Below are 26813 nucleotides of genomic sequence, written 5' to 3' on the forward strand. Positions count from 1 at the left end.
AACACTTGGCTTCTTTGAAAAATCTGCTTTTTAAAAATTTACACCTAAAGCACTGCATTAAAAAAAGGGCATTTGTCCATTCCTTGTCTTTTTTTCATCAATGGAATCAAGTTTTAAAATGAGCATTTTGATAGACTCTTCAGTTACAAATCCATTCTTCTTTCTGACTTTAACACTGCTATTTAGTGATATATTTTTGACTACTCTTTCAAAAGAGGATTTTTAACTGGCTACTTTTTTTTTTTTTCCATTAGATGTAAGTGTATCACCTCTGGAAGATACCTGCCTACTTAACTTTCAATACACAGCACTAAGGAGCACTAAGAAATATAAATATTTCAAAAAGTGAAAATCCACCAGACTCAACCTGGGGGCAGGGTTGGGGGGTAAACAGTGTAGGTGAAGCACCCACAAATCTTCGAGTAGTGGTGTTTGTCCCTAGTTCAGCCTCATCTAAGACATGACTTTCCAAAGGCAGGAGACCACAAAAAGCACAACTCCCTGCCCTGTGCAGCTGCTGCATGTCTGTCACAGCAAGTCTCTGCAGAAAAAGCTGCAAGAGAGCGAGGACCTGTTTTGGGTTTTCTGTCACAGAAATAAGGTCTTGTTATAATCCAGCTTCAGAGCATAATGCAGGGAAAATGGTCTGGCAACTTGCATTCCTCCTTGCAGGGCTGTAGAAGAATGACATTTGCTGTCCCACTGCATTTCCCAGCAAAGCTGCAGGATCAGCAGCAGCAGCAGCCCCAGAGCTGGGAAGCGCTCACAGCGCTCTGCACGCGCTGCTGCATTCTGAAGGTCTCCAGTTGCACATTTCATTTAAACTACACATTAACTGACATCTGCTTAAATCAATTGTTTGAGTACCAATTCTGCAGCTGTACAAAGGGCAAGCATACGGAATTTAAATACTCATTTGTCACCAACATCAATAGGCATGACAGAGTATAAAGCAAATTAAGTAAAACAAAGTTAATTTTTACCTTATAACTATATAGATTGGTAGTTTTTTGGTGGAAAACATGGGAAAAAAGTTAATGTTTCATTTTTACATTTCCCTAATAAAACTCTTGAGCATTAAATATTAGCGCTTCGCATTTCAATATAAAAGATTAGAATTTCTGTGCTTACTGTGGAGCACAAAGATGCCAGTAAGAACCATGAATGGGAAGAGGGAGAAGCAATTTCCCAACTCAAACAGAGGGTGCTACACAACTGGGTGTTTCTTCTCAGAGGTACTTCCTTAAAAATTAATGCTAATTTCAGTAGCCATGAGTTACCCATTTCCCCTGTTCTCACACGGATATTGGACCACCTAAAGCAGTGGTTTTAAAATATACATCTAATAATAGCAAAACAATCAAAAATTAAAGATTTGAGCTAGTAACCCTAATTTTCAAGTTGGGAAGCATTGCAAGTAAAAACATAACCTTGTTGCCATTACTTAATAAAAATGTAAGAAATATCACTGCAGACCCATTTCTGTGTCACATTCTTCCATTTCGTGATCATGTTTAGAACTACCATTTAGGAAGCCATTGGATGAAGTCTCAGCAACCCCATTGGAGTAGTGATCTGTTTCCATGTCTACATCATTGCTGAAAAGAGAGTAGTAAATACAAGTTTTACTCATATTTAAGTACTTAGGTTATCTTTACAACTTCATCACACTACTTCCTCATCTTAGCTACTGAAAAGCTGCTGTTAGACCACAGTTTCTTCGACAGCAACTGATGATACCAGAGCACCATGGAAAGTTTCAAGGTTGCTTTAACAATAGTTTTCAGTAAAATACTGTTTTCAGATGCTGAAAATTTAAACATGTCCCCCATTATTCAGGAGTAAGGAATATAACACTTTCTAAATATAGACCAAAAAGTTCTTACCTTGTTTATATAATTTATATACACAGAGTTGAAGAAAATGCATTGAAAATATATTTGAAATATATATATAATATATTGAAAATATATAGAAAATATACTACTCCCACTTTTCAATATAGTTAGCATTTATACATAAAAAATATAGTTAAGTCAATATACATCCTACTTAGAAAATACCATATTTAGGTAACTAATTATTCTGAAAAAATGCCTTCTCCTCTTATTTACTCTGTGGAACGACAGAGGGAAAACAAAAAAAGAAAACCCCAAAGCAAATGCTGAGTAAAGCAGAACACTGAAGAGACACTCAGTGGCAAATGCAGAGCATTCAGCTCCTCACAACCCTCTGCTCACAGAAGTGCTTTTAGAAAATGCCAGCGTGGCTTTGGGGACTGAGCTTTGCTGACAGTTGCATCCTGGCCTGTTCTATTCCATCATGGAGAACAGCAACCTAAAACCTCTGTCAAGACCAAATAGATTCAATTTGGAAGTTTAATATCTTGCTTCTAAGCAACCAAAGATACTCAGCTTCCTTTGAGGAAGGAAACCAAAAGGCCTCTCTGACTGGGCAAGAACACAGCCAAGGAACTGTCTTCCTCCCTGAAAAATCTCCAAGTTGCCTGGACACTGCCAGACGTTTTGGCAGAGGCAACTGCTGATGCAAACAGAAATTGTGGAAAGTTAAAAAGTAAATTGTTCCTCTTACTTTTTTACCCCAATTATCACTATTCAACTAAAATACCTTTGGTCATCACCACCACATCATCACATCCTGTGTGGTAGTTTTGGGAATCCATTTGGCACAAAGAAGTTGAGTGCTGTTGCATTTCACATCAAATTGGGTTCTGCTGCATCTATGCAACCCAGAGCTTAACCAGACTGGTTATGAAGAACCCTATTAACCCTGGTTAAGAGATTTATTTTCACTCTCTGAACTGAATGCATTTGCACTCGTGACAGTGACTGGAGGAGGCAAACAATCCTGGAATATACAGGGAAAGGGAATCCACACTTTCTTTGAATCTCAACTGCGTTTACTTTCCAGATACTGCCACAAATGGAGAGTATCTGGAAAACTTTTCACTACCTGTGTGCAACACACTTAAATCAGTGTCAGTGGCTTCAATTAAATTGAATTTTTAAATGTGCCAAAGAGCTAATTAACCTTCACTATGGAACTTCAAAACTGACCATAGCTATAAGCAAGGTAATTTATTTTTGTCCACTTCATTTCTTTACCCCAACAGGAGAAAAAGGTCTATTGAGCTTGAACTGTCAAATCAACCAGAGTTACCACAAGCTGTTGGCTTCTTACACTTTGTTTCAACTGTCCTTAGGGAGGAAAAAAAACATCACATCAAAACCCACTGAAAACTCTTCCCTGCCATGCAAACACATGGAGAACAGAAGCCTTAAAGTGATTTAGAAGCATCTAAAGTTTACTTACCTGGAATAGCTGTTAACCTGCTGTGATCTGGATACATTTATGTTGTTGAGCTCTGGTACATTCAAGCTGGTGGTCGTGTGTTTACTGTGACAGTAAGACTGATGCACTTTATTTGATATTACTCCATTACTGCAACTACTTTCAAACCCTGCAAGGAAATTTTAACAGTTGTAGTCATAAAGTGGTACTTACAGATAAGTTTGTAGAAAAAAAAGAAGTAAGTGTAGCATTTACTGACCAGGAACACGTATGCTAAATTTGCCACACAAACTCAAGTACTTCACCTCCATGTTTCAGGTATTTGAACCCTTAAGGCTTCTTAAGAGTGCAGAAGTTAAGCATTACTTAACAAGTATGAACACAGACACAAGAAGGTTTTCCCAGTTGTACTAATATACTGGTAAAACAAAAAACTGCACTAATGTAGAAGATTTTTAGAAAATCTTTTCTAGGCCACTGTAATCATTATGAATGGAAGCAAACATTATTAATTCCTGATCACATAATTTTTTTGATAAATGTGCAGTAGAATTCAGTGCTGAATACTCGGCATGTTGCTAAACTTACATACAACCTCCTTCACCGTGTAATTATTTGAATTGTTAATACTGTGCTTTGCTAAAAAAATTACACCATGCTGTGAAATTATGATGCCTAGCTAAAATCTCTTCTGACCCTTCTAAAATATAACAGGAAAACTACCATTTGAAGCAAACATGTAATTGCCAGTTCCATCAAACCAAGAGCTCCCAAGTATGTCCTAAAATAGAAACAGGTCACAGGAAGGGCTTATTATAAAGAAAGCAGCTGCTGCCATTTACAAAATCCCAAACATCAATTCTAGTAATACATTCATCAACCTGCCTCGATTTTCAAAATTACAAAAATTAGAGGTACTTTCTACACTACATCCCAATAACCACCTGAAGAACAACCAGAAAATCTGAGTGGTTCTTCACTAACACCCCAGAGAGGAAAAAAAAAAAAAGTGCCCCCAATCAGCTCCAGTTTGGACTTGGAAATTAAACATAAGTGAAAGCTGATGGTCTCTGCTACCTTAAGAGTCTTAGTCTTTAGGGATGCCATGTTCAGGTATCATTTTAACATGCTCTGCTTCCATTCAGCAGGGGTGCTTTGGTAGGCATGGGTATCTCCCCATAAGCTTGGGACAGCTCTGAACATTAGTGGCCTCCCACTGAAGATTTCCCACTACTTAAATACTCTAAGAAACGTTTCAACTGTGCAGACTGAAATGTGGCTGCCAGCAGCATGTCTTTTACTCAACCCTACCACCCAGTTTGTGGTGTTTCCTGCTCAACCACAGCTATTCTGACTTCTCCATCAACACCACAGGAAATGGATCATATATACCACTTACTGGATTTAAACCATCTTGCCCAAGCCATAAATTATCATCAAAAACACGAGAGAAATATATGTCAGAACCTTCGACTTCCCAGAGGGAAGCACTTCTTAGAAATTGGTGGCAACCTACTTTGCAAGAAGTAAACCCAAAAGCACATGCAAAAATTATGTGATGAAACTTTCATTTTTCCCAGTGACTGGAAATCCTATATTTTAATCACTAACATTTTACTGTTACACACAGCATTCAGCATAAAATCTTAAGTTAAAAAAAAAAAAATTCTATGTGGCATGGTACATCCAAATCTGTGTGGTGTATCCTCCACACGAACTTACCAGTGAAGTGTGTGCTGCTCCCTTTGCCTGTTGCCAAATTGTGAATGTTCATTCCATGGCTGGGACTCATGCTAGGACTACTGAATGACCGTGGGCTAACAGGGTAACTGTCTTGAGATTTTGGACTGTGGCCTCCCAAACACCGCACTTCACTGTCTGTACCATTCACCATCTCTATGAACTGACGCACCCTAAACAAAAGGCAAAAAGTTAAGCTAATAAAACCATTTACACATTTCAAATTACCAACGATAGCAATGATTTCATTTTAGTGTTAAATATAGAACAAGTCTGACTCAACAAAATGCTGAATGTCAGTAACCCAATCGTCAATAAGCTCTGGAGCATTCCACCAAAAATACACAATTACAAATTTGTGAGGGAGCTGAACAGGAATATTATCCTTGGAGGACAGCCTTTGTCACTAAGTCCTCAAAGTCTAGAGATTTAAACTATATTTTCTTGGTCTAGCTGTTTTCCTTTATTGGCAGGGGCAAGGTTATTTCTTGAGAATGATAGGTCATTATGTTGTCATGTCTGTCATTTCTCTCAAAGTAAATGAGAACAGAGTTTGACTGTCTGGAACATTAAGCATTAAAGGGTAACACCTAACATTAAACACCTGCTCTAGAAAACAGTTTGAAAAGCAAACTCACATACAAACCTTCCCTTTAGAGGCTGTTGCTCTTTGTCAATTTCATTTTAGATAAGGAGGTTTATTACTACGGACTTTAAGGAAGCTCAAAACTCCTGCTTTATGCTTAAGGCTTCAGTAGCCTCAATAGAACAGGCAAAATTTAGACAGACTGAGAAAAAGATAACATAAAATTGATGCTATTGAGTGAAGTCTTTCATCAAAATGTTCACATTTTGTGAATTCTGTGATAAGTCTGGATTACTATCACGTGAATTCTGTTCAGCACTTGTGCATGACAGACTTCAAACACATTCCCAGTTATTTAACTGAACATAAAATTAAAGTGCTTTGTTCTTAGAGGAGATAACGCATTTTTTCCACATTCAAACACTGCAATGTGATACAGAATTCTGGAGAACAGCGCAGCTGGCAAGTAAAAATGCCAGAATGAAGGTGACTATTGTGTACCTGGGAAGCCAAGAGAACTCTTTTGGATTACGGAATTCCACAGTTTTAGCCAGAGTTTTCTAGTAAAGTGGCATGGAATGAAACAGCTCATTTAAACTGGTCTTTAAAGTCAGTCACCCCTTTGGAGGAACAGACTAACTTATGCCATCAGGATTCTTAACCTTCTTGGACGTACTACTATATCAGTTTCCATTTTAAGTTTTACTTAACACCCAAATGGGATTAAATTCATTAAAAAGAACTACAGAACTTAGTTCTAGAGAAAAGTCTACAGGGAGATGTGAATTATGCTGCAAACCAGGACCTCGATGACAAAACCTAGTTAAACATGTAGCAAATAAGAAGAGCATAAAAAAGTGAAATACACACATTTTCTAAAAAGCGCTGCTTAACTTTGTATAAATTTCTGTGAAAGCTTTAAATGAGTAACTGTCTTGTCTCAGAAGGTACTGTGCCATCTATAAACACACATCTGTATAATTTGAAGACTCACTTTAATGCAAATAAGAGATTAGGATTTCTTTCTAGTAAACTTGGATACAACTGTTGTGTTGTTTCAATGGCTTCTCCCATTCTTCCTGCTAAAACCAATTTCTGAATTCCTGTTCACCAAAAAACAAATAAGAGATTAGGATTTTTTTCTAGTAAACTTGGATACAGCTGTTATGTTGTTTTAATGGGTTCTCCATTCATCCTGCCAAAACCAATTTCTGAACTTCTGTTCAGCAAAACCAACATCAGTTAAATGGACAGCTTATGGATTAATACATGTACATAAAAGATTAAAAGACACTGCAACCATCAATCAACAAGATTTTTTTCCTTTTAGAAAAAATAGTGTAAAGAAAGATCATGTTTGCTTAAAATGTTCAACAGGAAAATTTAAGAACTTCACTCCACCTACATGTATCTAAATGAGAACTCAGTATTTTTATTTATTGCCAGCATCCAACTGCTTTGTAGTCAGACTATGCATTTAGAGTTAGAATAAGACTGCAGACACTCTTCTGTGATTTAGTTCTCATTTTCACAACTTTATAAATAACCACATTTCAAATTACTGTCACTCAAGAACATCCAAATTGCATCACACTCCTACAGGTTCAATTTTGACTAAGAAAAACAAAAATTCACTCTCTTTCACCTACAACACATACTTCTAATCAAACTACAGTTGAGCAAAATCTTTCACAAAGGTCCCTGCTTTAGTTGATGCTTCTGTGGCTGTAACTTGGCTCAAGCTGCAAACAGCCTCCCAGCTCTCTTCACCAACAGAGAAACTGATCCAAATGAAAAAAACCCAACAAATGTGTTGTTTTAGAACCAAAGCAGTTTCCCCATGTATGTCATATAGTAACACAAATGCTGATGGTCATAGAGCAGGGATTTAAATAGAAGGGGAAGGCACTGTTCCATCAGGCTGCAAACAGCACTGGCATGGCAAGTTAGAACTGAACTGCTGTTAGTTGTCCTTGTCCTCTTCCCCTCACAGCTGTAAGCAGGAAAACTCAAGTTTCATTTAACTTATAAAACATTCTCTAAACTCAATCCCTTTTCACATTCAGATAAAAATATAAATGTTTGTCGTGACTAAGTTTTATATTCCTGTTTGTGACTGAACCATTAGCTCTCACAAACACTCAGAGACATTACACACAATTGTTTCAGACATATCACAACTTTCTATTCAAGAGAAAAGACAACAGAATTTACAACATTCTGCTACATCAAACAAGTTACAAAGTATTACTGTGCAGATTTTTCATACTCAGCTGCTCATACATGTGTAACATTAGATGACAGCAAAGAACTGTGCTATGGAGCAGTGCTGCAAGCAACTTTTACAATGCTGCTTAAGAAAAAGCTTTATGTAGCATCTGTTTAAGGGAGGAAAAAGGGATGCAACGTGCTTTCCAGCCTTACTTTGTCTGTTCTTAATGGAAGCTAATTCTTCTAGCACAGTCTGGTCTGTGGATCTGGCGAATGCCTCTGCTGTTGCACAGTATCCATGATGAACTAAGTAAGATGATACCATTCTAAAAATAAACAAAAACAAAACTCAGAAGTACTCATTAAACACAGGTAAGAAACCAAGACCTCCTGAATGTAAAAACTCTTTGATAATGTAAGCTGAATTGAAAAATTCAGTTTGAAATGCAAAGACTTCTGTACAAGTCAGACAAAAGTAATTCAATTAAGAGTCAGTATATTCTTCAAAACACTGTACAGAAAAATAATTTTTAAAAATAATAAAAGCATAACTTTATTATGATGAATTTTAGTAACAATTATTTATGACCCAAAGGCAGGGTCAGTTCAAATATTAACTGCTAATTAAGCTGTTTTTTTTTTTTTCTCATTACTACTACTGAAGTGAAATTGCTGCACATTAAGTTTTTGTTTTCACTGAAAAAATAAAAAATGCAAAGTCAGAACCACCATTTTTCCAAGAAATACTAATGAGACACAACTTAACCTGGCATGCTGAAGGCTGAGAATGCAAAGGGAAATTTCCAGAGCCCAGAGTATTAAAACTGCCCATTACAACCACAACAACTTTCCTAGAAACTCCCCAGTCCGTACTAGATCAGACAAATTAGAACACAAGTCTTAAACTCATCATTATAAAGTCCAAATTATTAATGACACAAACAACTCTGCCACAAGATCTTTTCATACTCCTTTTTACACTGTTATCAAACCTGGTAAGAAACTTACTTGTACTATTTTTCAATAGCATCTATCACTTTTTCCACAAGACAATAGATAAAACATTTTAAAGATCTCTGAAATAATGCAACTAATGACTTTTAAAAAAACTAATAATATTACAAGTCTTACTTCTGAATCATTGTTTGCCACTCTCCTTCTCGATCTCCTATTGGAAATCTGTCAATCTGTGCCTGAATTTTGGTTCTCCACTCTCGCATATAGTCTTCAATATCAAATACAAATGGGTGTTGTCCAAAATTAGCATCCACAACCTCTCCTGGTGTTTGAAGCCCTACTGTAGGGTACAAGTTTGGCTGCAAGAAATATTTTAGTTAGTTTTTGACACTTGCCCTAAAATCCCCACTGTTGTGGGTTTGTTTGGGGTTTTTTTTCACCTCTAGTAATAACCTCACTGCTTCTAGTAGGGTACTCCAGCAGTAAAAGCAGCTTCTGCCAATACAGCAATACAACGACTGACTAATTTTATTCCCAGTGCTCATAATTTCTTTGTGTTTGGAAGAAGAAAATCTTACTGACATTCTAGCCAGAAAGTACACTTTTTAAACTGTGCTACATGTTACAACTTTTGGGTTAAATGTCACAAAATATTACGTAACAATTTTTGATTATTTTAAAGACCAGTCTTTTTCCTTTAAAAAGAGAACAGAAATTAAACTTACAAAGTGGGCCATTTTCCCTTTAGGATGAAATACTTAAAACATCACTAAATTTTAGTGGTAAGAACTGACAGGATAGAAAACTCAATAGCCTCAAAGTCCAACTGTAGTGCCCAACAAAAACTGTAACAATGCATTGACAGATTTCGTGAATTCCTGGACTTTTATCTAGGAAAACACTTGAACAGCATTTATTGTTGTCTCAGTTTTATTTTCCGCTTAGAAATTAGGTCTCCATGCAAATTTAAAATATGCCAAATATGAGAAAGGTAAAATCTGCCTTGGGATAAATGTACATTTCTTAAATATCATGAGCATCTCAGCAATGGCAAGGCAATCAATTGTTCACTGTGAATGGGGTTTTGTTACTGGGGTCTTTTGTGTGTGTGTGTGGGAGGTAGTTTAAATTTTTTTTGAAGTTTATGTAATAAATATACCTACATCATAATTACACTGCAGACAATGGTGGTATGGTATAATAGGATGTTGATCCACAGAACTATTATGCTAAATAAATTAAAGCTATCAGTAAGAAGTTATCAACACACAGGTCAGTAGAAACTCTGGAGCCCAGAGAAGCCAGTGAAATGAAAAATACTCTGGTTTCTCAAGCCACACCCAAGCCAATCTTGCCTCTATTTTCACAAATACACCATTTGCTTTTTTAAATAAACATGCTCATACTATTACCTAGTCTAAAATAATCAACAAACCACAAGCCTCCAATCTTTGAATGAGATGGAAACCATTGATTCTAAAAAGGGGTTCAGCTTCATACTTCAGATTATAGTGACAGTTTTCCTGAGCTGGCACCATGTGCTAGCAACCTGAAGATCCAGAACAGTGGCAGTGGTTTCCTATACAAAACACTCAACCCTGTGGTAGGACTAAGAGGCTCCTTGGGTTACTGACTTCATTTTTCCTTAATATCTGTCCTTGCCTCTTAAGGCCACACAAAGGGAGTAGCTGGCCAGGTGGACGTGCATCACACACTGCACCTTAAACAGATTAAATCAGAAATGAAGGGGATGAGAAGAAAACCAAAGTAATTGCAGTATCATGCCTGTATCAGTATGATAGGGAACAGATGCCACTTTTAAGGAAAGCACAATTTAATTGACGCAAAGGCTACAAGAACTTCAGATATGTGCAGCTTTAAAAAAAATTGATACATTTGATTCTATGAAGCAAAACTTGTGAAAATCAGGCATCCAGAATGAGTTACAGTGACAATATCTCAAGCAGCCATCCACCATGTTGGTGTTTAATACAGCTCTGGTTCTGTATGTAAGCCTTGAATATGCCAAAGCATGTAATAATTATTTTCATGTATTATTATTCTGTTTAAAAAAACCTGAAAAGGAAAAATCTCTTGTAAGGATCAGTGTAAAACCAAAACACCTTCCCCTTCAATTAAAAAATCACCACTGAAATCGTGATGAGAAATATCTAATATTAAACTGGCTACCAAGATTATCATTGTGATTCCAACAAGCACAGGGTAAATGCTAGTCTGATCTGAAACATCTGTTTAGAGACACAAAGGAAAACTGTTTGAAAATGCACTTATCTTACCGGTAAATCTGTGAAAGCGATGCCTGTAATAAAGATAAAATTAAGATTAATTTCCATGTGTCTGGATTCAAGCCTCATTTTCTTAAAGTATCATTATCTGTTCAGAAATCTCACTCAAACCATCTCAGAAATAAGCAAAGTATGGTGAAATCCATGATGCTTATGCACAATTCATGGTTTTTAAATAATAAACAGCAGTATTTGGCAAAAAGTAATCATCAAAAATACTTAAATTGCCCTTATTTTTTTCAAAATAGATCATAAGACTTAGCAAATCATACAGATAGGCAGATTAGAAAGTCTGAAAGTTCTAGCTACATACTAAATTTAGACAAGAAAGGTAAGGCTATCTGAAAATACTTTTTCACTTGTATGTCATGACGCTGCAACATCAAGATTTAATGGTGTCTTTTCTTGTTTGCTATTACTTTTCTTCGTACTCACTCACAATCTTTACACAAGCAGCACGTATCTATAATACTCAAACCAGCCTGCAAGTGTTTCACTCTAATCCATGCCCTCATGCTTTGGTTTTCAAACAGAACAGCTTAATATCTTCTTACATAATTATAAACATCCATCTACCCTTAAAACCAAGGGAGTGATTTTGCTGTCTCAGGATTAGAGAAAAATATGACCTCTGAACACTTCAGGAACTTCAGGCAATTTCAGGGGGTGGGAAGCTTTCAGTTAAAAAAAACCACATCAGTAATCTCCTTCTGACAGCCAAATAATAACAGTATTTCAGAATTTCCTTTATTGTTGCAAGTATTTTTTTTAATGCTGAATTATTCAAATCCACTTATCCCTTCAAACTTCAATTTATTCTGTATCACCACCTTTTCAAATTTAAGATGAAAAAAAGCTTTTAACCTTTTGTCCTAAATTCCATCCCTGTTTTCAATCTCTACTCTTCACCAGGATTTCAAACCTCAAAAGCATCTGGATTCCTTACACACATCTTTTGAAACAGAAGGATGGCATACTGAGTGAATCTGTCTCCTTTGTTTCCTCCCATCATATCTCAAAGCTATCATTTTATTTATTCCCTGCTCTTACTTTATCTTTTTCTAAGCTATACCATTTTTTCTATTTGGCAATTTTGACATCCAGCTTGCTCTTTTCCAAAATGGAGGCTGTAGGCACGACAAATAAATGATGACTAAGTGATATGTAGGAACTGGGGTCTTGGGGGTGGGGTGGGGGTTGGCTGGGGCTTCTTTTCAACCCAGGATTTCACACTTGCATGAGAACAGCTTTGCCCTTTCTGCAGCATCAAATCCCAGGCTGAGCCAGAGACTTCCTATATTCTAGGCCAAATATGTGGGCCCAGAGAAGAAACATAAATGTCCTCCAAGTCACGAGTGTACAGGAATTCTGGACAACTAGCAACTGCAATACCTCAGTGAGACAGACAAAATTTCTGATTTCTTTTTCCACTCAACACAGAATCAATTTTCTCATGTCAGAAGCTAAAGCTAGCAAGGTCCATGACAGCAGAACAACTGTCAGGTTTCCTTGTGAAATCCATGAATTGTTTGTCAGACTCAGTCTCTGACAGATGACATTTTATTAGCCTCCCCTCACCTATGCCGTTCTGGTCTCCTCTAAAAATGGATTTTAATCTTTTGGACTGTTGTTTCACAGTTGGCCTAATCCAGTCTGCTTTACGTTTTCCACTGAAAAGGAGGGTTCTGCTCTTGCCTTCCTAGCTCACTCACACTTTCAGGTGACCATAAGGGTAGTGAGAACATTAGTGTCTCTTTAATTGATCACATGATCCAACTTCTCTGCAGGCACATTGTCAATGTTTCAAAAAGGGAAAAAGGTAAGACTGCTTTTCTCAGCTTTAACCCAGTTAAAGATTAGGGCAAACACAATCCCCTTATCTTCCACTTGGACCTATCCTGCAATAGGATGCCAAAAGAAACAACTACACAGTGCATGCTTCAAGTGTCCCACTGCCCTAGGTCTCAAGGTATATAGACTCATGCAATTTAGAAGGAACATTAAATCATGAAAGAATACAATCACAGAATTGATTACAAGGAACTGACCTCAGGAGGAGACTCCTAAGCCCTGCTTAGGAGTAGAAGCAGGAAAACTCCCAAGTCAGATGTGTTTGCTCAAAGCCTGAGCAAACAAACTGTCAGTCTCATTCAGGGAGGCTAGAAAAGAATTTAAACCACATCCTTCCCCCTTTTTCCAAACCTACATTGTGTTTGCCAATATAAGAAAATAGAACAGCAACTTCAAGACCACCTATCTCAATAATCTCTTACTTCATTTCATGCTACCCTCCTTATCGCATTTCTACCCATCACAGAAACCTTACTCTTTGAGGTTTATCCCTTCAAAGCTCCTGCTCCCCTCAGCACAATTCCAAGATCTCTTCTCAAGCCCCCACTCCTTTCTTAATGCAAGAAGTATTTTTTTTTTCTTCTTTCCTTACACTCTGTATCTTGGTTCATTGCAAATTACATTAAGTAACTGAAATAGATATTCCATAAAAATTTTTAACTCCACCCACTCCTGACATCTTCAAATTCAAAAATTATCTTGCAGTGTTGCCTAATACTACAATTTACTGTATGAGTTTAATGGACTTAATTTTAGCTCAACTTTTATAATTTATGGCTTTAGCCCAACTATGAATGACTCCAGACTGGGAATCCAAAATACACTGTTCTCCAACATATGCTCAAAATAACATGCATCCAATGTAAGGTTTTAGTGAAGGCTGGGTGTTCCCCCTACAGCAGCAAGGAATTTTAGCTATATCCATTTTCCTTATCTTCAGTTCTCTTATTATCTATTACTTTATGACCATCAAGCACTATTTGTGGATTGAGTAATAGAGTTCATTAATGCATATCCTGTGGAATGAGATGCTGTAAGACCAATCCTCCCAAATTCACAAGGAATGTTAGTGCTAATAGCGCAGAAGAAATTATTTTTCCCAGTTCTTTAATTACTTCATAGACTATCAAACTATCAAAAGAACTACTCAAACCCTTTGCTCCTGATGTGAAGAGGGCTTCCTATTCACAACAGACTTAAAGACATAGTGCTGTCACGAAAGGCAGCATTTCTGCTTACCCAGGCTGTGTCCATTCTTGGTGTAGAAGCAGGTGTTGTTGATAAGGTTGACACAACAACCAATGACATCGCCCGTAGTAAACGTTGGGCCGTAAGGTTGTCCCGTTCCAGAGGAACAGAATGAATGGCCATCGTCTCCATGGTAACCATATGAATGTTTATCCCAACCTAGAGAACAAAAGCACTTGCAACTTATTCATTTTCTTCATTATTAAATAAATTGAAGACTGTGCTAAGTTGGTATATTCTAGCCAGGTTAACACAATTAATTACAATGCTCAGCTTTCTGCTTTCTAATATTTCTTATCTAGGAAAGCCATTGTGTAATCTTTAAAATGACAACTTCTTTTATCAAAATGGCTGAATAAGTAATATTTGAATTTGCATTTGTAGTATATAACAGGTAATGCAAATTCAGATAACACATTTTTCTCTTTACTCCAACATACAGTATTACCAACCCCAAAAATGTAATCAGCTACAATGCTGAAATTCAAAAAGCTATATACAGATCTGACACGTCCCAGTAAAGCAGTGAAGATTCTCCTGTTCTCCCTTTCATTTTGCAAAACTATTGCTACCATATGTCATAATCAGATTCTTCCTGGCTACAAACCAAACAGGCATCTCTGGGGAAACATATTTCTAGTCCTGATTATTCTCAATGACTATTCAGCAGCAAGCAGCCTCTGCATAATAACAGAATCTCCAGACTAAAGTGTAACTAGCTATGCTGCCCCTGAAAATAAAAATAAATTTTAAATAAAAGGAAAAAAATTAGCAATACAGGTGAAAATCACAGCCAAGAGCTAATCATTATGCATGCAAATATGGTGCTGATTTTGCAGGTGAAGAAGCTGTAGAATCTTTAAGAAGCTTCATACTGTTACACTACTCAATGAAATTCACAACAAGCAATCTTGGTCTGTGCTCTTTTATAAATACCTATCTACACTCTCTGCGAGTCAATACTTTTCTGTCAAGCTGCTGCCTGGCAGGTTAATTTGGAAGTATTTTACACACTTAGACCCTTAATCTTTATCATCAGTAGCTTCAGCTGGTACCATATTAAGCATCTCTCAGTAAATTAAAGACAACCCCAAATTATTGCAGTTACATTGATTAGTAGTATCTTTGATAATTATAGCATCCTAAATCAAACCTAATGCCACCCACTAATAATTCATGAGCCTTAGGTGGGCTCGCAGTGTAATGGGGACTTGCAGTTATCATATGGATCTCTATCAGAGCATTTGGTAAGAAAGTTAAAACTCAAAAGTAATGAAATGCAGATACTCGAAGGTCAATTCAACATGGTTTTATATTTTGGTAATTTCAAGTCAGTTGGTTTTGAGTGGATATTTTTTTACACATTTAAAATCTGTTAAAAACGCAGTTTTTTATATATACACATACAAATTCAGAGATACTAGAGACAATTGTTAACTAGACAATGTCCCTGATCATGCAGGTCAATGGAACAGTCAAAACTTAAAACTAGGCTACACACTCTTACTATGAAGGCTGGAAAGGTAAAGGTACAGAAAGTGACAAAAGGAGAGTTCTCTCCATGTTTGACAGAGAGAGATTTTATCATAGTAGATCACTTTTATTGCTAGAAATCCAGCATACAGAGCACAGAAATCTATAGCTTCATTTTTTATCAGGACACGTGATGAAAATTTTATACTATATTTGTTTGCTAAAAAATATCTTCATAATGTTAAAAATAACAGTAAGAGCTGACAGAAGTAGTACAGGAGTAAATGTACAATGAAAGTTAAACTTTTCAGCTGCAAGTGTTACATAACTCCAGCAATAGATACAAAACAGAGGTGTCATGCTACACTCTATTGCTTACCAAAGCTGAAGCATATTTTAAAAACCAATGTAAGAACTGAAACATACCTGGTAGTCTGTTCATGTTCACACCCTGTGCCGAAAGCCCAATTCCCATGTAACTAAAAATGAAAGAACAAAAGAAATGCATCTGTCTCTTACAAAAATACATATGTATGTGGAACATTGCCAAGAAACACTCTGCTGACTAATCATGTACCAATTAAGCTACTGAGAGGTCATTTAATAGTGGCAGAAGAACACGGGATTCCAGCATATATGTTTTAATATGGACAGATCCTGTCTCTGCAGGAGGTAAGGACAACTTCTTTTCTTTTTGGCATCCTGGGCTAAAATGATGTTCCATTTATGCTAACATTTTACTAGCTAAAATGTTTAAAGCATGAACAAAGGAAGCCAAAGGTCATATCTTATTTTGAAAGTAGGGGTACAGCCATACACATACCAATTTCATCATCTTCAACATACCTAATGATATTTTGCAGACAAACTGGAAGGAGTAATTTTATAAAATACATGCAACACTGCTTTACTTCAGCAGCAAAATGCAACCTTGCACAGCACTGATGAAAAGATCACACTGAAACATTAAAGGCCTGGATTGTACAGCAGAATGTTAACTTGAGAAATTTACCAACAATGGCACTCAACTGCTTGTAATCTGATGGCAAACCAAAGAGGGGAAAATATTTGTACTACACTAACCAGTAATCTGAAATGAAGTCCAAAAGCCAGCTTTACAAAAAGGTGGTTTTAATAAAGTCAGTGTCCAGGACAGTTGTTAACAATTTAATAGCAAATATTACAAAGCTGAAATGAAGAATTTCCTCATCCCTAAATAGCACTATTAGAAGTTAGCAAAATCAATTTTGCTTGTTTCTTAAGCAAAACTAATGCCATTACCATGACAACAGGAATACAAAAAGAGAAACAGCAAAATGAAAATCTAGGCTTTCACCATTGTCCCTTGCCCAAAATAAAGCAACCCCCCTCCAACAACTAAAGCAAGCATCCAAAAATCACCTAAACCTACATTTACTTGTTATCAAATCAATCAAAGTATTTTGACACTAGTTCACATCAGTTACCAAGAATTTGCTATGAAATAATAAACTGTATGAAAATAAAATATTCACCTGTGGCAATCTGGAAAGTTTAAGTCAACAAACACGACCTTTGTATTCCCATCTCACAAAATGAAATTTTTAAGCAACTATTCCACTTGGAAGAGCAAGTTAATCTACTATTTAAAATGCTTTTGCCACAGAATGGAACTGAACAGAACATCTCAGAAGTGACATGCTTAATTGTGTATGGGGGTTTCCTGCTCTTTCTATGGAACACTTCTAACAGTTACCTTACCCAATTCTATGTTTGATACCTAAAAAGCCCTCCTCTGATAATTTCTAATGTATGATAATACCATCTTCCTCTCCCTTCAAACATACCAGCATGAAGTGGAACCTCAAAACCATATATAGCAGATATTACATTTAAAAATACTGAAGAGCTGAAGCAAAGGGCAACAAACAAAAGGATTAGTCTTTGCTGCACTGCTGAATACATTACTGAGGCACCACTGCAGCAGCAGATTCAACAAAACAATTATAAATGAAAGCAACAAGTGGAAAGCCCTTGATTTTGTCTTAAATAATAAAGGCAGAATTGTTATTAGCATAGTCTGAGGTCTGACACATGAAGGATACTCATGTGAAGACTGAAAATCTCTTATTTATGAAAGAAAGGATGTTTACTTTTAAAAACAATTTTAGATAACTTTAACTCCACTGACTGCAAAAAGCCTTTGAATACGAGTCAGATTAAAAATGCAATCAAGATTCTGTTTCAGTATTTTTATAACAAGACTAAGGTTACACAAAAATTCAAAATATTAGATAGAAGATCATGGTCTAGACAACATTTTGGTAACACCACTGTTTTCTTCCTCAGATATCCTAACTTCCAACCTTCCTCAGTAACAGCTGTAAACACAGGCAAACTGTATTTGAATACAGCTGGGAACAAGGAATCTTTACCCACTGGTAGTGACTGGAAAGCACTAGGCACTAACACCATCTCAGGAAGAAGATGGATGTTAACAGTATGTATTTTTCCCTGGGATGCACTTACAACTACTTGAAATGTTAACACCATTCTGTGAAGGAGACTTGCTATTAATAGAAACTGAAGTTAGATAAACACATTGCAACTAATAAATTTACTACAGACATCTTTCACAAGGCAAAAGGAATGTCTACAATTTATGGTCTGAAGTGAGAGAAATTAAAGGCTCATCAATTAAGCCAATTATTATTTTTTAGAGTTGATAGATAGCTAATTTCATGTTCAACTAGGTTAGTACACTATAAATTATGGGGGAAAATAGTATCATGACAGACAGGCTTTAAATGCTCTAAAACTTATTCAAAGGAACTGTATCTATCCCGAACCACTACATGTAACTTTCTTGCCTTTTCCTCACACCTGTAACCTTCAGACTGGAATCGACTTTTTTGTTTGTTTTTTTAAGACACTTAACCCTTGTTTAGGTCAAGAGTCAGGGTTTGCAAAGACTTGCTTCAGTGGGAGGAAGTACATAAACTGTCCTCCTGTTTGCTGCTTAAAGCTCACATTTCATGCACGCCAGGATCAGAAGAAAAGTGGCAGAGCTATGTATTTAAGTTTTCCTCCCTTAGCTTATGACTAAAGGAGGAAAAATGATGGGCAGCACAACAAGCAGCCTAGGTGCAATGCAGGCCCAGAATGTTCTAAGTCAGCTTATGATGCTGTCCTGTCACATTAAGAGGTTTGGTCTAGGAGACCCAAGTGGACCCGTCTTTCCTGTCTGCAGCTGTGTTGGCCATAAGAGCTGTCCTTGGCAAGTGGAGGTGTCAGCACCATGAAGCAGCATGCTCAGTCCATCCTGTAGCACCTTCCAAAAATGGACACAGCTTTGTGGCTTCAGAGACCAGAGAGGGTGAACAGTGGTGTGGTTCTGATGCTGTCTCCCTCAGTACCTGAGGACTGTCCCTCCACCTCAGCTCCCTACCCAGACATGCCCCTGGCTGTTGCAGTGGGAGGATCATTTACCCAGGCAAATAGCACAAAGTGGCCTGGTGCCTGTTTTATTAAGCAGCCCCTCTTTTGAGCAATTTCAGTCCCACTGGCTCCTACTCATCACCTCATTAACATGCTCAACTCTTACAGGATCTCATAAAATAACAAGCAACCACTCATGGAAGGCATGAAATCAACCCATGAGAGTCTGAAATTAGAGAATATAGCTGGAAAGCAATTTAAAGTACAGCCAAATTTGTATTAAGGACCAAGAGAGCAAGTGTATTTTACAAAGACTTGGGTTTTTTTCACTTCAAATTGTATTTATTCTTGTTCCAGTCCAGTTCAATTAAGATATAGGTTACCATTTTAGTGTCTCAGCACATTTTCTAGTTTACATTTCACAAGTCATATAGGAACTTTAGGAACACCAGAAAACCACAGAATTTAAAATTTGCTGAAGATTTTTTTTTTTACCACAAAGCAAAAGAGAAAATGTCAAAAAAAAAGAGGCATTATCATACCTACTTTTTTTCCTGTAACACATACTGAAAAGCCTAGGCTAACACATACTGAAAAGCCTAGGCTTCTCTGCAAAGAAATGTTTAAGAAGCAGAAAGCTCACAATAACTATTTTCTCCTCAAGTATCTTTCTAGTCAAAGAACTAAATTTACATTTTTGCTGGAGCCTTAAGTTTCTACTTGGATGCCTGAATAGACTAATCGTGAGAAATAAAAACAGCCAGAGCCAAACAGAAGGAACAAACAGCAGTAAGAGATGGTACAGAACTGCAGATGCTAAAGATCAAGAAATTAACAAAAGCCAGAAAGAAACACAACCCTGATTTTTATTTATAACTGTTCCATTTGATCTTGTAGCCACTATGTTGAAGGTATATGGAAGATCTTTCAATATGAAAGCTGATAAAAATCAGAACTCAGATTAATTATATCCTATCCTGCTCACTCCATAAAGAGGAATCTCAAAAACTATACCAAACCACAGACAACTCAGAAAGGCTGAAGATAAATTCAATTACTAAATAATCATTTCTCTAGGGAAAAAAAACCACCAAAAATTCCATGCTGTATTTATAAAGCCAACTAACACAATTTAGCAGCTACTTACATAATAGTATGTGACAGACTTCCTACTACAGAAATTTCACCTGCTATCTCTGCAAAGAGTCAAATTTCTTCTGACTTTCATTGTGCCTACATATGCTACTGAAGACATTATAACCTGGGGAACTGCTGCATGATGCTTCAAAAACCAACTTTTTTGTTGTTGCAAAAAGTAAGTAACCAATGTGGTGCCTTATTCTCTACATGTTATCCATTTAAAGGAAGCAACTTCAACCATACAGCATTAAAACTTAAGTTAGTACATTATCTGTAGGGGACCTAAGACAAAGCACTAACAGATGTTTACAGCCATAAATAAGGCAACTGAAAACACCCTAATGCATTCATTATTAAGAAAAGTAGAAGTAACACTGAAAAAAAATATAAGCTATATATATACCAAGTATAGTTTGCTTTATCATTATGTTAGTACCTTGGAAAGAGGACAAGAAGAAAAAAAATGCATCATCTCTAGGACTTTAAAGACTCAATGAACTTCTATAGGGCCCTCACAATTGACTTGCAATGACATAAAAAGTTTGAATAATGTTCTCCTATAGTTTTCTATACTGCTTTCGCTGACACTATGAGGCCAGAAATAAGCCACATTAAAAAGGTACCTACATTTATCTTTAATATAGTTACTCTGCATTAAAATTTTGCAGAAATGTGCCAATTCAAGATCCTTATTTTCTGCACAATCACAATAAGAAATGAGATGTTAATCTACTTAAATGTTTCAAAATATGCCATAGACAGTTTGAGTCTTTAATTTCAAATTGAAAACAAGTTTAATTTTACAGAGTATTTCCAAGGAAACAGTATTTTGAACATGATAAACTCAGGTTTCAGATCAATGCAGTTCTGCATAGAGAGGCAAAACCAAAAATATATAAGGCAGTCATTTTGCATAGTGCTCGAAACTGTTACTCCTGTAACATTTTGCTTGTGATTGCTCTAATGTTCCTAGAAGGATTCTCATTTACTGACATCCCTCCCATTTTGAGGTTTCATCATTTCATCCTGGGACACTTGTCCCCAAGGACTAAAGCCTTTTTGGGGACCATACTGTCAGAAAAGAATAGTTACAAAAAAAAAAAAAAATGTAAATGTGGACTACAGTAAAGTTAGCATCTACACACTGTATTTATGTGAATGAACTTCAGAAGAAAGAAAAGATGTTTCAAGAAGATAAGACCAAGAAATCAAACATATTCTCTTAACACACTTTTTAAATTACAATTTTCAATTTCTAGCATACGCCATCAAAGAAAGACAACTTTTGCCACAGCGTCAATATTTCTGACCAGGTAAACACAAACCTCAAACAATCTTATTAAACATTTAGTTAATGTTCATTTCTGCCAATATCTGGTCTCATACACTCAGGTAAAAAATTAATTACTGCTATAGTTTAAGAAAAGATACACTTGCTAATTCATGACCTGATCTCTTCTTGCAGCTGCTACAATTCAAATGAAGACACTAATGAAAGAAGAATACCTCAGACCTTATCAGATTCTACCCTATACACAAGTACTCTGCAAGGCCTACTTATATGTAGACTGAGCGAAGTTTTGCATGTTGTTTTTACTAAATGTCTGTTCTTTTAACAAATACCAGCTGAAGACATATTAAAACTATAAAAACAGGTCTTAGGACTGCATAAAATTTTCAGAATACATTATTAATGTACAAAACAAATACAAATCAATCAGCAACTGACAATGTTATATATTTTGTTTATTGGTTAATGCTTCTGTTGAACAAGAAGATGGGTATGGATGCTAAAGGAAAAGCCAACTTACTGCAACACAAACAACTTGTAATAAAAAAAGTATAGTTTGTGTTTGAAGAGGTACACATACATCCTCTAGGAGACAACAAAGCATTTATGACTCAAACACTCTAAAACAGCTCATGCTCCGCCGCAGGCATAGGTGTCATGAACACTCAAACTTAATTCTCATGGTATTTTTGTTTTGGATAGTTTTTCCTTTTTTACTTCACCACCTACTTGATCACATACACAACACATACTACACAAGATACTGCCAAAACAACAGATGACTGATTGTATATCCAGTGTTAAAAAACAGCCATAGTGTAACAAGTGTTTAAAGCCTTATTAACACTGCTTTACCAAAAACATACTGATTACTTGCATGAATTGCTGTACTAAAATTTTATTTTAGAGCACTATATTTAGCAGAACTTACACATGGTGCTATAAAGGCTGGCCATGAAGATCTGCATCAGCACCACCACCCCACAGACTAAACAACCCTGCTCACACAAGTGCAAGCTCAGTGCTATTTGCTAAAAGGATACAGCCTTTCTAAAGTTAGTTTTCATCAATTCTTCTGGATGGCTTACCACTTCCAATCCTTGTTTTCATTCTTCTTAAAGAAAAAAAAAATCAGCAGTGCTCCAGGCCAGGTTGGATGGAGAGTTGAGCAACCTGGTCTAGTGGAAGGTGTGCCTGCCCTTGGCAGTGGGGTTGGAATGGGATGATCTTTAAAGTCCCTTCCAACCCAAAGCATTCTGTGACTCTATGATTTTGCATTTTAAGCATACATCTTCCTCAGCTGTTCTAAAAGCACTGAAGACTGTCTAGAAGTACATGCTATTACTATCATTTTTGTCCATTCTTATTAATTGTATTTACAAATCAATGAGTAAGAATGGACAGAAATTCAAGACATAGAGGATAAAATTGTTGTTCCCAGAAGTTCATTTTCTCTGGGAAAGAAACATGTCTCTCCTGGTCAAAGATTTAAAAAGCCAAAAGGCTGTATTTAAACTAAAGTTAATGGGTATAAGCTACACCATGACCAAAAGTAGCATTCCCAGGTCCTTTGTTTCACATTTTGCTTTCTGCTCCTAGTTTCACCCTCTTTTGCTGTCTTAGCTACTCACGAAATGATGCAAGCAGCCATACTGGGGGAAAAAACTGAATGAAAACAAACTCATTCTGGAAGTCAGCTTTTGGAAAATAAGTTATCCAATCAGGTTTTCCATGAAGCTGATACAAACAGTCACAAACTGGGAAAAGGGACATCAACTCAATGAGTGTTCAGAGACTGCTTCTTCTCCTGGCCAAAATTTTTTATTTATTTTTAAGTTAACTGGACATTTCAACAGAGATACAGACATAACTTACTGTTAGTTAATAGTCCCCTTCCTACCATGCTTTCTAATCATCACCTTGGTACCGTTCCCCATACACCCATTACCCTTCTACTGTTACTCACATAACCGTCCACAATGTTCCACATGAGCCAAACAAAGCAAAGCCAAAGAGAGTATAAAAGGAGAGAATGTATATAAATAGAAGCCCTTAGGCTACAAAAAACAACATGAAACTAAGAAAGAAAACTGAAAAAATAAAGAACAAGAGGAAATATTTACAAAGCAATATGACAGTTGGTTAGAACTTTCAGCAAGAATTCAAAAATATCTAGGGTAATTATTTCACATATCTGTACTGTAGCAGCACATCAGGACTCCTTGTGTCAAACACTCTACAAATACCAAGAGAGATTTTGTTTGAATTGTATTTCAACCTTACTACTTTTACTGAACTTAATTCTCACTTCCCTTTTTCTCATCCAGTACCATCAGTTACTGACCCTATCACACCACATGGAGGTATCAAAAAGCAACTTTGCTGCTCATCTGCTCTGCAACACCAATTCCCATATCCAGTTCTTCCTAGAAAAGCTGTTTTTTTCACACTTTCTTCAGTGTGTTCATAATGTTCTCAAAGTTGGTCACAAACCTCTGCAAAATTAACATATTACACACCTTCAAATTTCTACTCAAGCCAGTTACTCACCTAGATACATTAAAGAATTTAATGACCTAAGTCATTAGAGTGACAAAACCAACTCTGCGCTCAAACACAGCCACAAGAAGCCATGCTACATCCACACCCTAAACAAAATAGAGCTGTGCTTCCTTAAAGAAGAATAATTTTTGCGCCCTGCTTTCAGATATGCAAGATCAGATTCCAGAAGCAGCACCTTCAAGTACTACAGTAGTATGAAAAATGGATCTCCTACAGCAGGTTTTTAGTAAAGGGTTTTGATTATTTCAGGCAAGTCATGCTGAGTAGAGCACACAAGCAAGAAGGCTCTTAGACATATGCTTATAATACAGTACATGGACTAAATACTTTCAACTGAGTTTATTAAAAAATTAAATAGAAGTAGTAAAGACTACTACCAAAGGGAACTCCAAACAAACAGCACAAAATTATCCACTGACATTTATGCAAGCTGGAAGCTGTACTTCAGCTTACAGATAGGTATCTCAGTTGTCTCAGGTAGTCTAGGATTTACTTTAAACAGTATTGTAAAATACAGCTCTGCTGCTGCCACAGCTAGGCTAACACCTTGAGAACACTTGATTTTGCAAGTAAGGCATTTTAGCTAATTGACCCAATTAGTTACATGCTGGTCTTCTACAGATATGGTCCTCCTGAACTCTGTTCCCATTACCAGATAACAAAAAGAAAAAAAAATATGGCAAAAATGTACCTGGAGCAAGCCAGGTGAAACACAGCAGGCAGTGAAAAAGAACTAATAAATCCGAACTGACAGAAACTGGTTTCTATAGTCCTATTTCTCTGCATTAAATTCCCCAGTTTACTTATTATGGAAAAATTTATTAGTTCGAATGCAAGGTAACACTGAACTGTAAGAGATTCATCCTGCATCTCACCAAAGACCTCCTGGACCTGAGAACAGGGTCTAGAGATACACATTTAACATCCAGTGAAGTGCCACATGTTGACTCCTGGTCTTTATCAGCCAAGCTGCATTTGCCTTTAGCTGTGTGTACAGTATTTCCCAGCTACCATACTATTTTACACAATGAAAAAATTCACATCTCAGCTCATTATGCAGCTAATGTTTCATAAAGTGACACTAAATGAAGTTCACAAGGCTGAAGCAAGGATGAGGCAATATTAACTGAAAAATGTACCCCTCCATTTTTTATGCAATCTCAGCAGGCAACTTTGCAAGTCATAGCTGTGTACATCTCACGAGTAACCACTTAAATACAAAACCTTGAAAAACTTTACTCAGTGATGTCTTCCCACTTTTGCAGGGCTGCCTTACTGAATTTGAAATTACTAAAATCCAACACAAAGGACCTACAGTGAAGTGTTAGAGGAGCTATGTAAAATGACACCCCCACATATGTGGACACTGTTTGAAATCCATCACTTCAAAAAAGCTACCTTCCAAACTAAGTAGGCAGAAAACTATTTCAAGAAGAGACACACCACTAGGAAGTCACAGTAAGAACCTCTCCTTAACCCACAGCAAGCAGCAGGATAATTTTTTAAAAAATGTTCCTAAAATTAAAAATACCCCAAAAACCAAAAAAACCAAGAAACCCACACACACATTCCCCCCAAAAAAATAAAGGTGTTCCTAAAATCGGTAGCAGAATGTTACTTGAAAAGCTAATTTCTACCACCTCAATTTTAAAATAATTAGGTCTTCACATTGTAACAAAAGTAACTATGGATGTAAGCTTTTCACAGCAAAGAACTCTCCCAGGGATAACTTTTTGAGAACAGAAATAACAACAAACTCATAAATGCCCCTACAAAGCTGCAGCACTACTGAGAGGCTATTCTTTCAAAATATCACTATGCAATACTATAAGGAAAACAAAGAAGTTTGAATACTGTTTCTGACTTACAGAGGGCTTACAGGACTCTGGGAAAATGAAAAAAAAACAAACTGCAGCGAGACAAAGAAAAGACAAAGGCACTGAATTTCATCCATGGTTCTTCTCTCAAGATTTACTTTCACACCAGGGCATAAGCACCTGCAATATGCTTGTACAGTACCTAGAACAGGGACAGACAGTCCTGAGTAGAACCTTGAAGCAGAGCCAAAGAATGTACTACAGCACATTAGAAAGCAGTCCTACAGTGTATCAGAATTAACACCCATCCTCTACCAAAAGCAGTGAAAGATGAAAAGGAACTAAAGTGCTTCAGCAAAGATTTCATTAGCACTTCAAGACTTTCCCAGGTGAGATTCTATCTGCCTCAGCAGACTTAAAAGCATGTATCACTTGTGCTTCAACAGATTCATAATTCAGATGGATTATGGGAAGCAGCATATTCTTGTTCTTTCCATAGGGTGACAAATTCCCAGGCACTTTTTCCGAATATTCCCCTTTATTCTTATTACTGTTCATCAACAAGTAGCCTTAAGAATAACTTTCTGTTTCAAAATTGATATAACATCCATGAAAAGATCACACTGAGGAAATAAGTTGGTCTGCTACACATCCTAAAAATTACATCAAAGTCTGTAAATCCATATAGCCAAAACCCAACACCTTTAAAGGTAACAGCAGGGTCAATCTGGTCATTCAAACCCTAACTTTTTTTGTCAAGAAAAAATGAGATGATGCTTTGGTATTTATTGTACACTGATTTGTGGACAGTAAATACCACAATCAGCTCTCTTAAAAGAATCAAACATAAGTGTGCAATTTCTCAACAATAAGGAATCAAGCTATATAAAGCTGTAAAATAG

The 26813-nt window shown here is 36.6% G+C and overlaps 1 protein-coding gene across 1 annotated transcript in view; it reads right to left on the reverse strand.

Moving 5' to 3' along the window:
• The window catches only part of RANBP9 (RAN binding protein 9), a 38903-nt gene that overhangs the window by 2872 nt on the left and 9218 nt on the right, over window positions 1–26813 (reverse strand). The window contains exons 3-11 of the mRNA XM_036406901.2: window positions 16111–16163; window positions 14203–14370; window positions 11104–11126; window positions 8981–9165; window positions 8063–8175; window positions 6633–6741; window positions 5035–5225; window positions 3334–3481; window positions 1477–1598 (exon numbers count right to left, since the gene is read on the reverse strand). Of these exons, the coding sequence (XP_036262794.1) occupies window positions 1477–1598; window positions 3334–3481; window positions 5035–5225; window positions 6633–6741; window positions 8063–8175; window positions 8981–9165; window positions 11104–11126; window positions 14203–14370; window positions 16111–16163 (1112 nt within the window). The remainder of the gene's footprint in view (window positions 1–1476; window positions 1599–3333; window positions 3482–5034; window positions 5226–6632; window positions 6742–8062; window positions 8176–8980; window positions 9166–11103; window positions 11127–14202; window positions 14371–16110; window positions 16164–26813) is intronic.

This window comes from Molothrus ater, chromosome 1, assembly GCF_012460135.2.
Source record: "Molothrus ater isolate BHLD 08-10-18 breed brown headed cowbird chromosome 1, BPBGC_Mater_1.1, whole genome shotgun sequence".
In the NCBI taxonomy this organism is placed as follows: Eukaryota; Metazoa; Chordata; class Aves; order Passeriformes; family Icteridae; genus Molothrus; species Molothrus ater.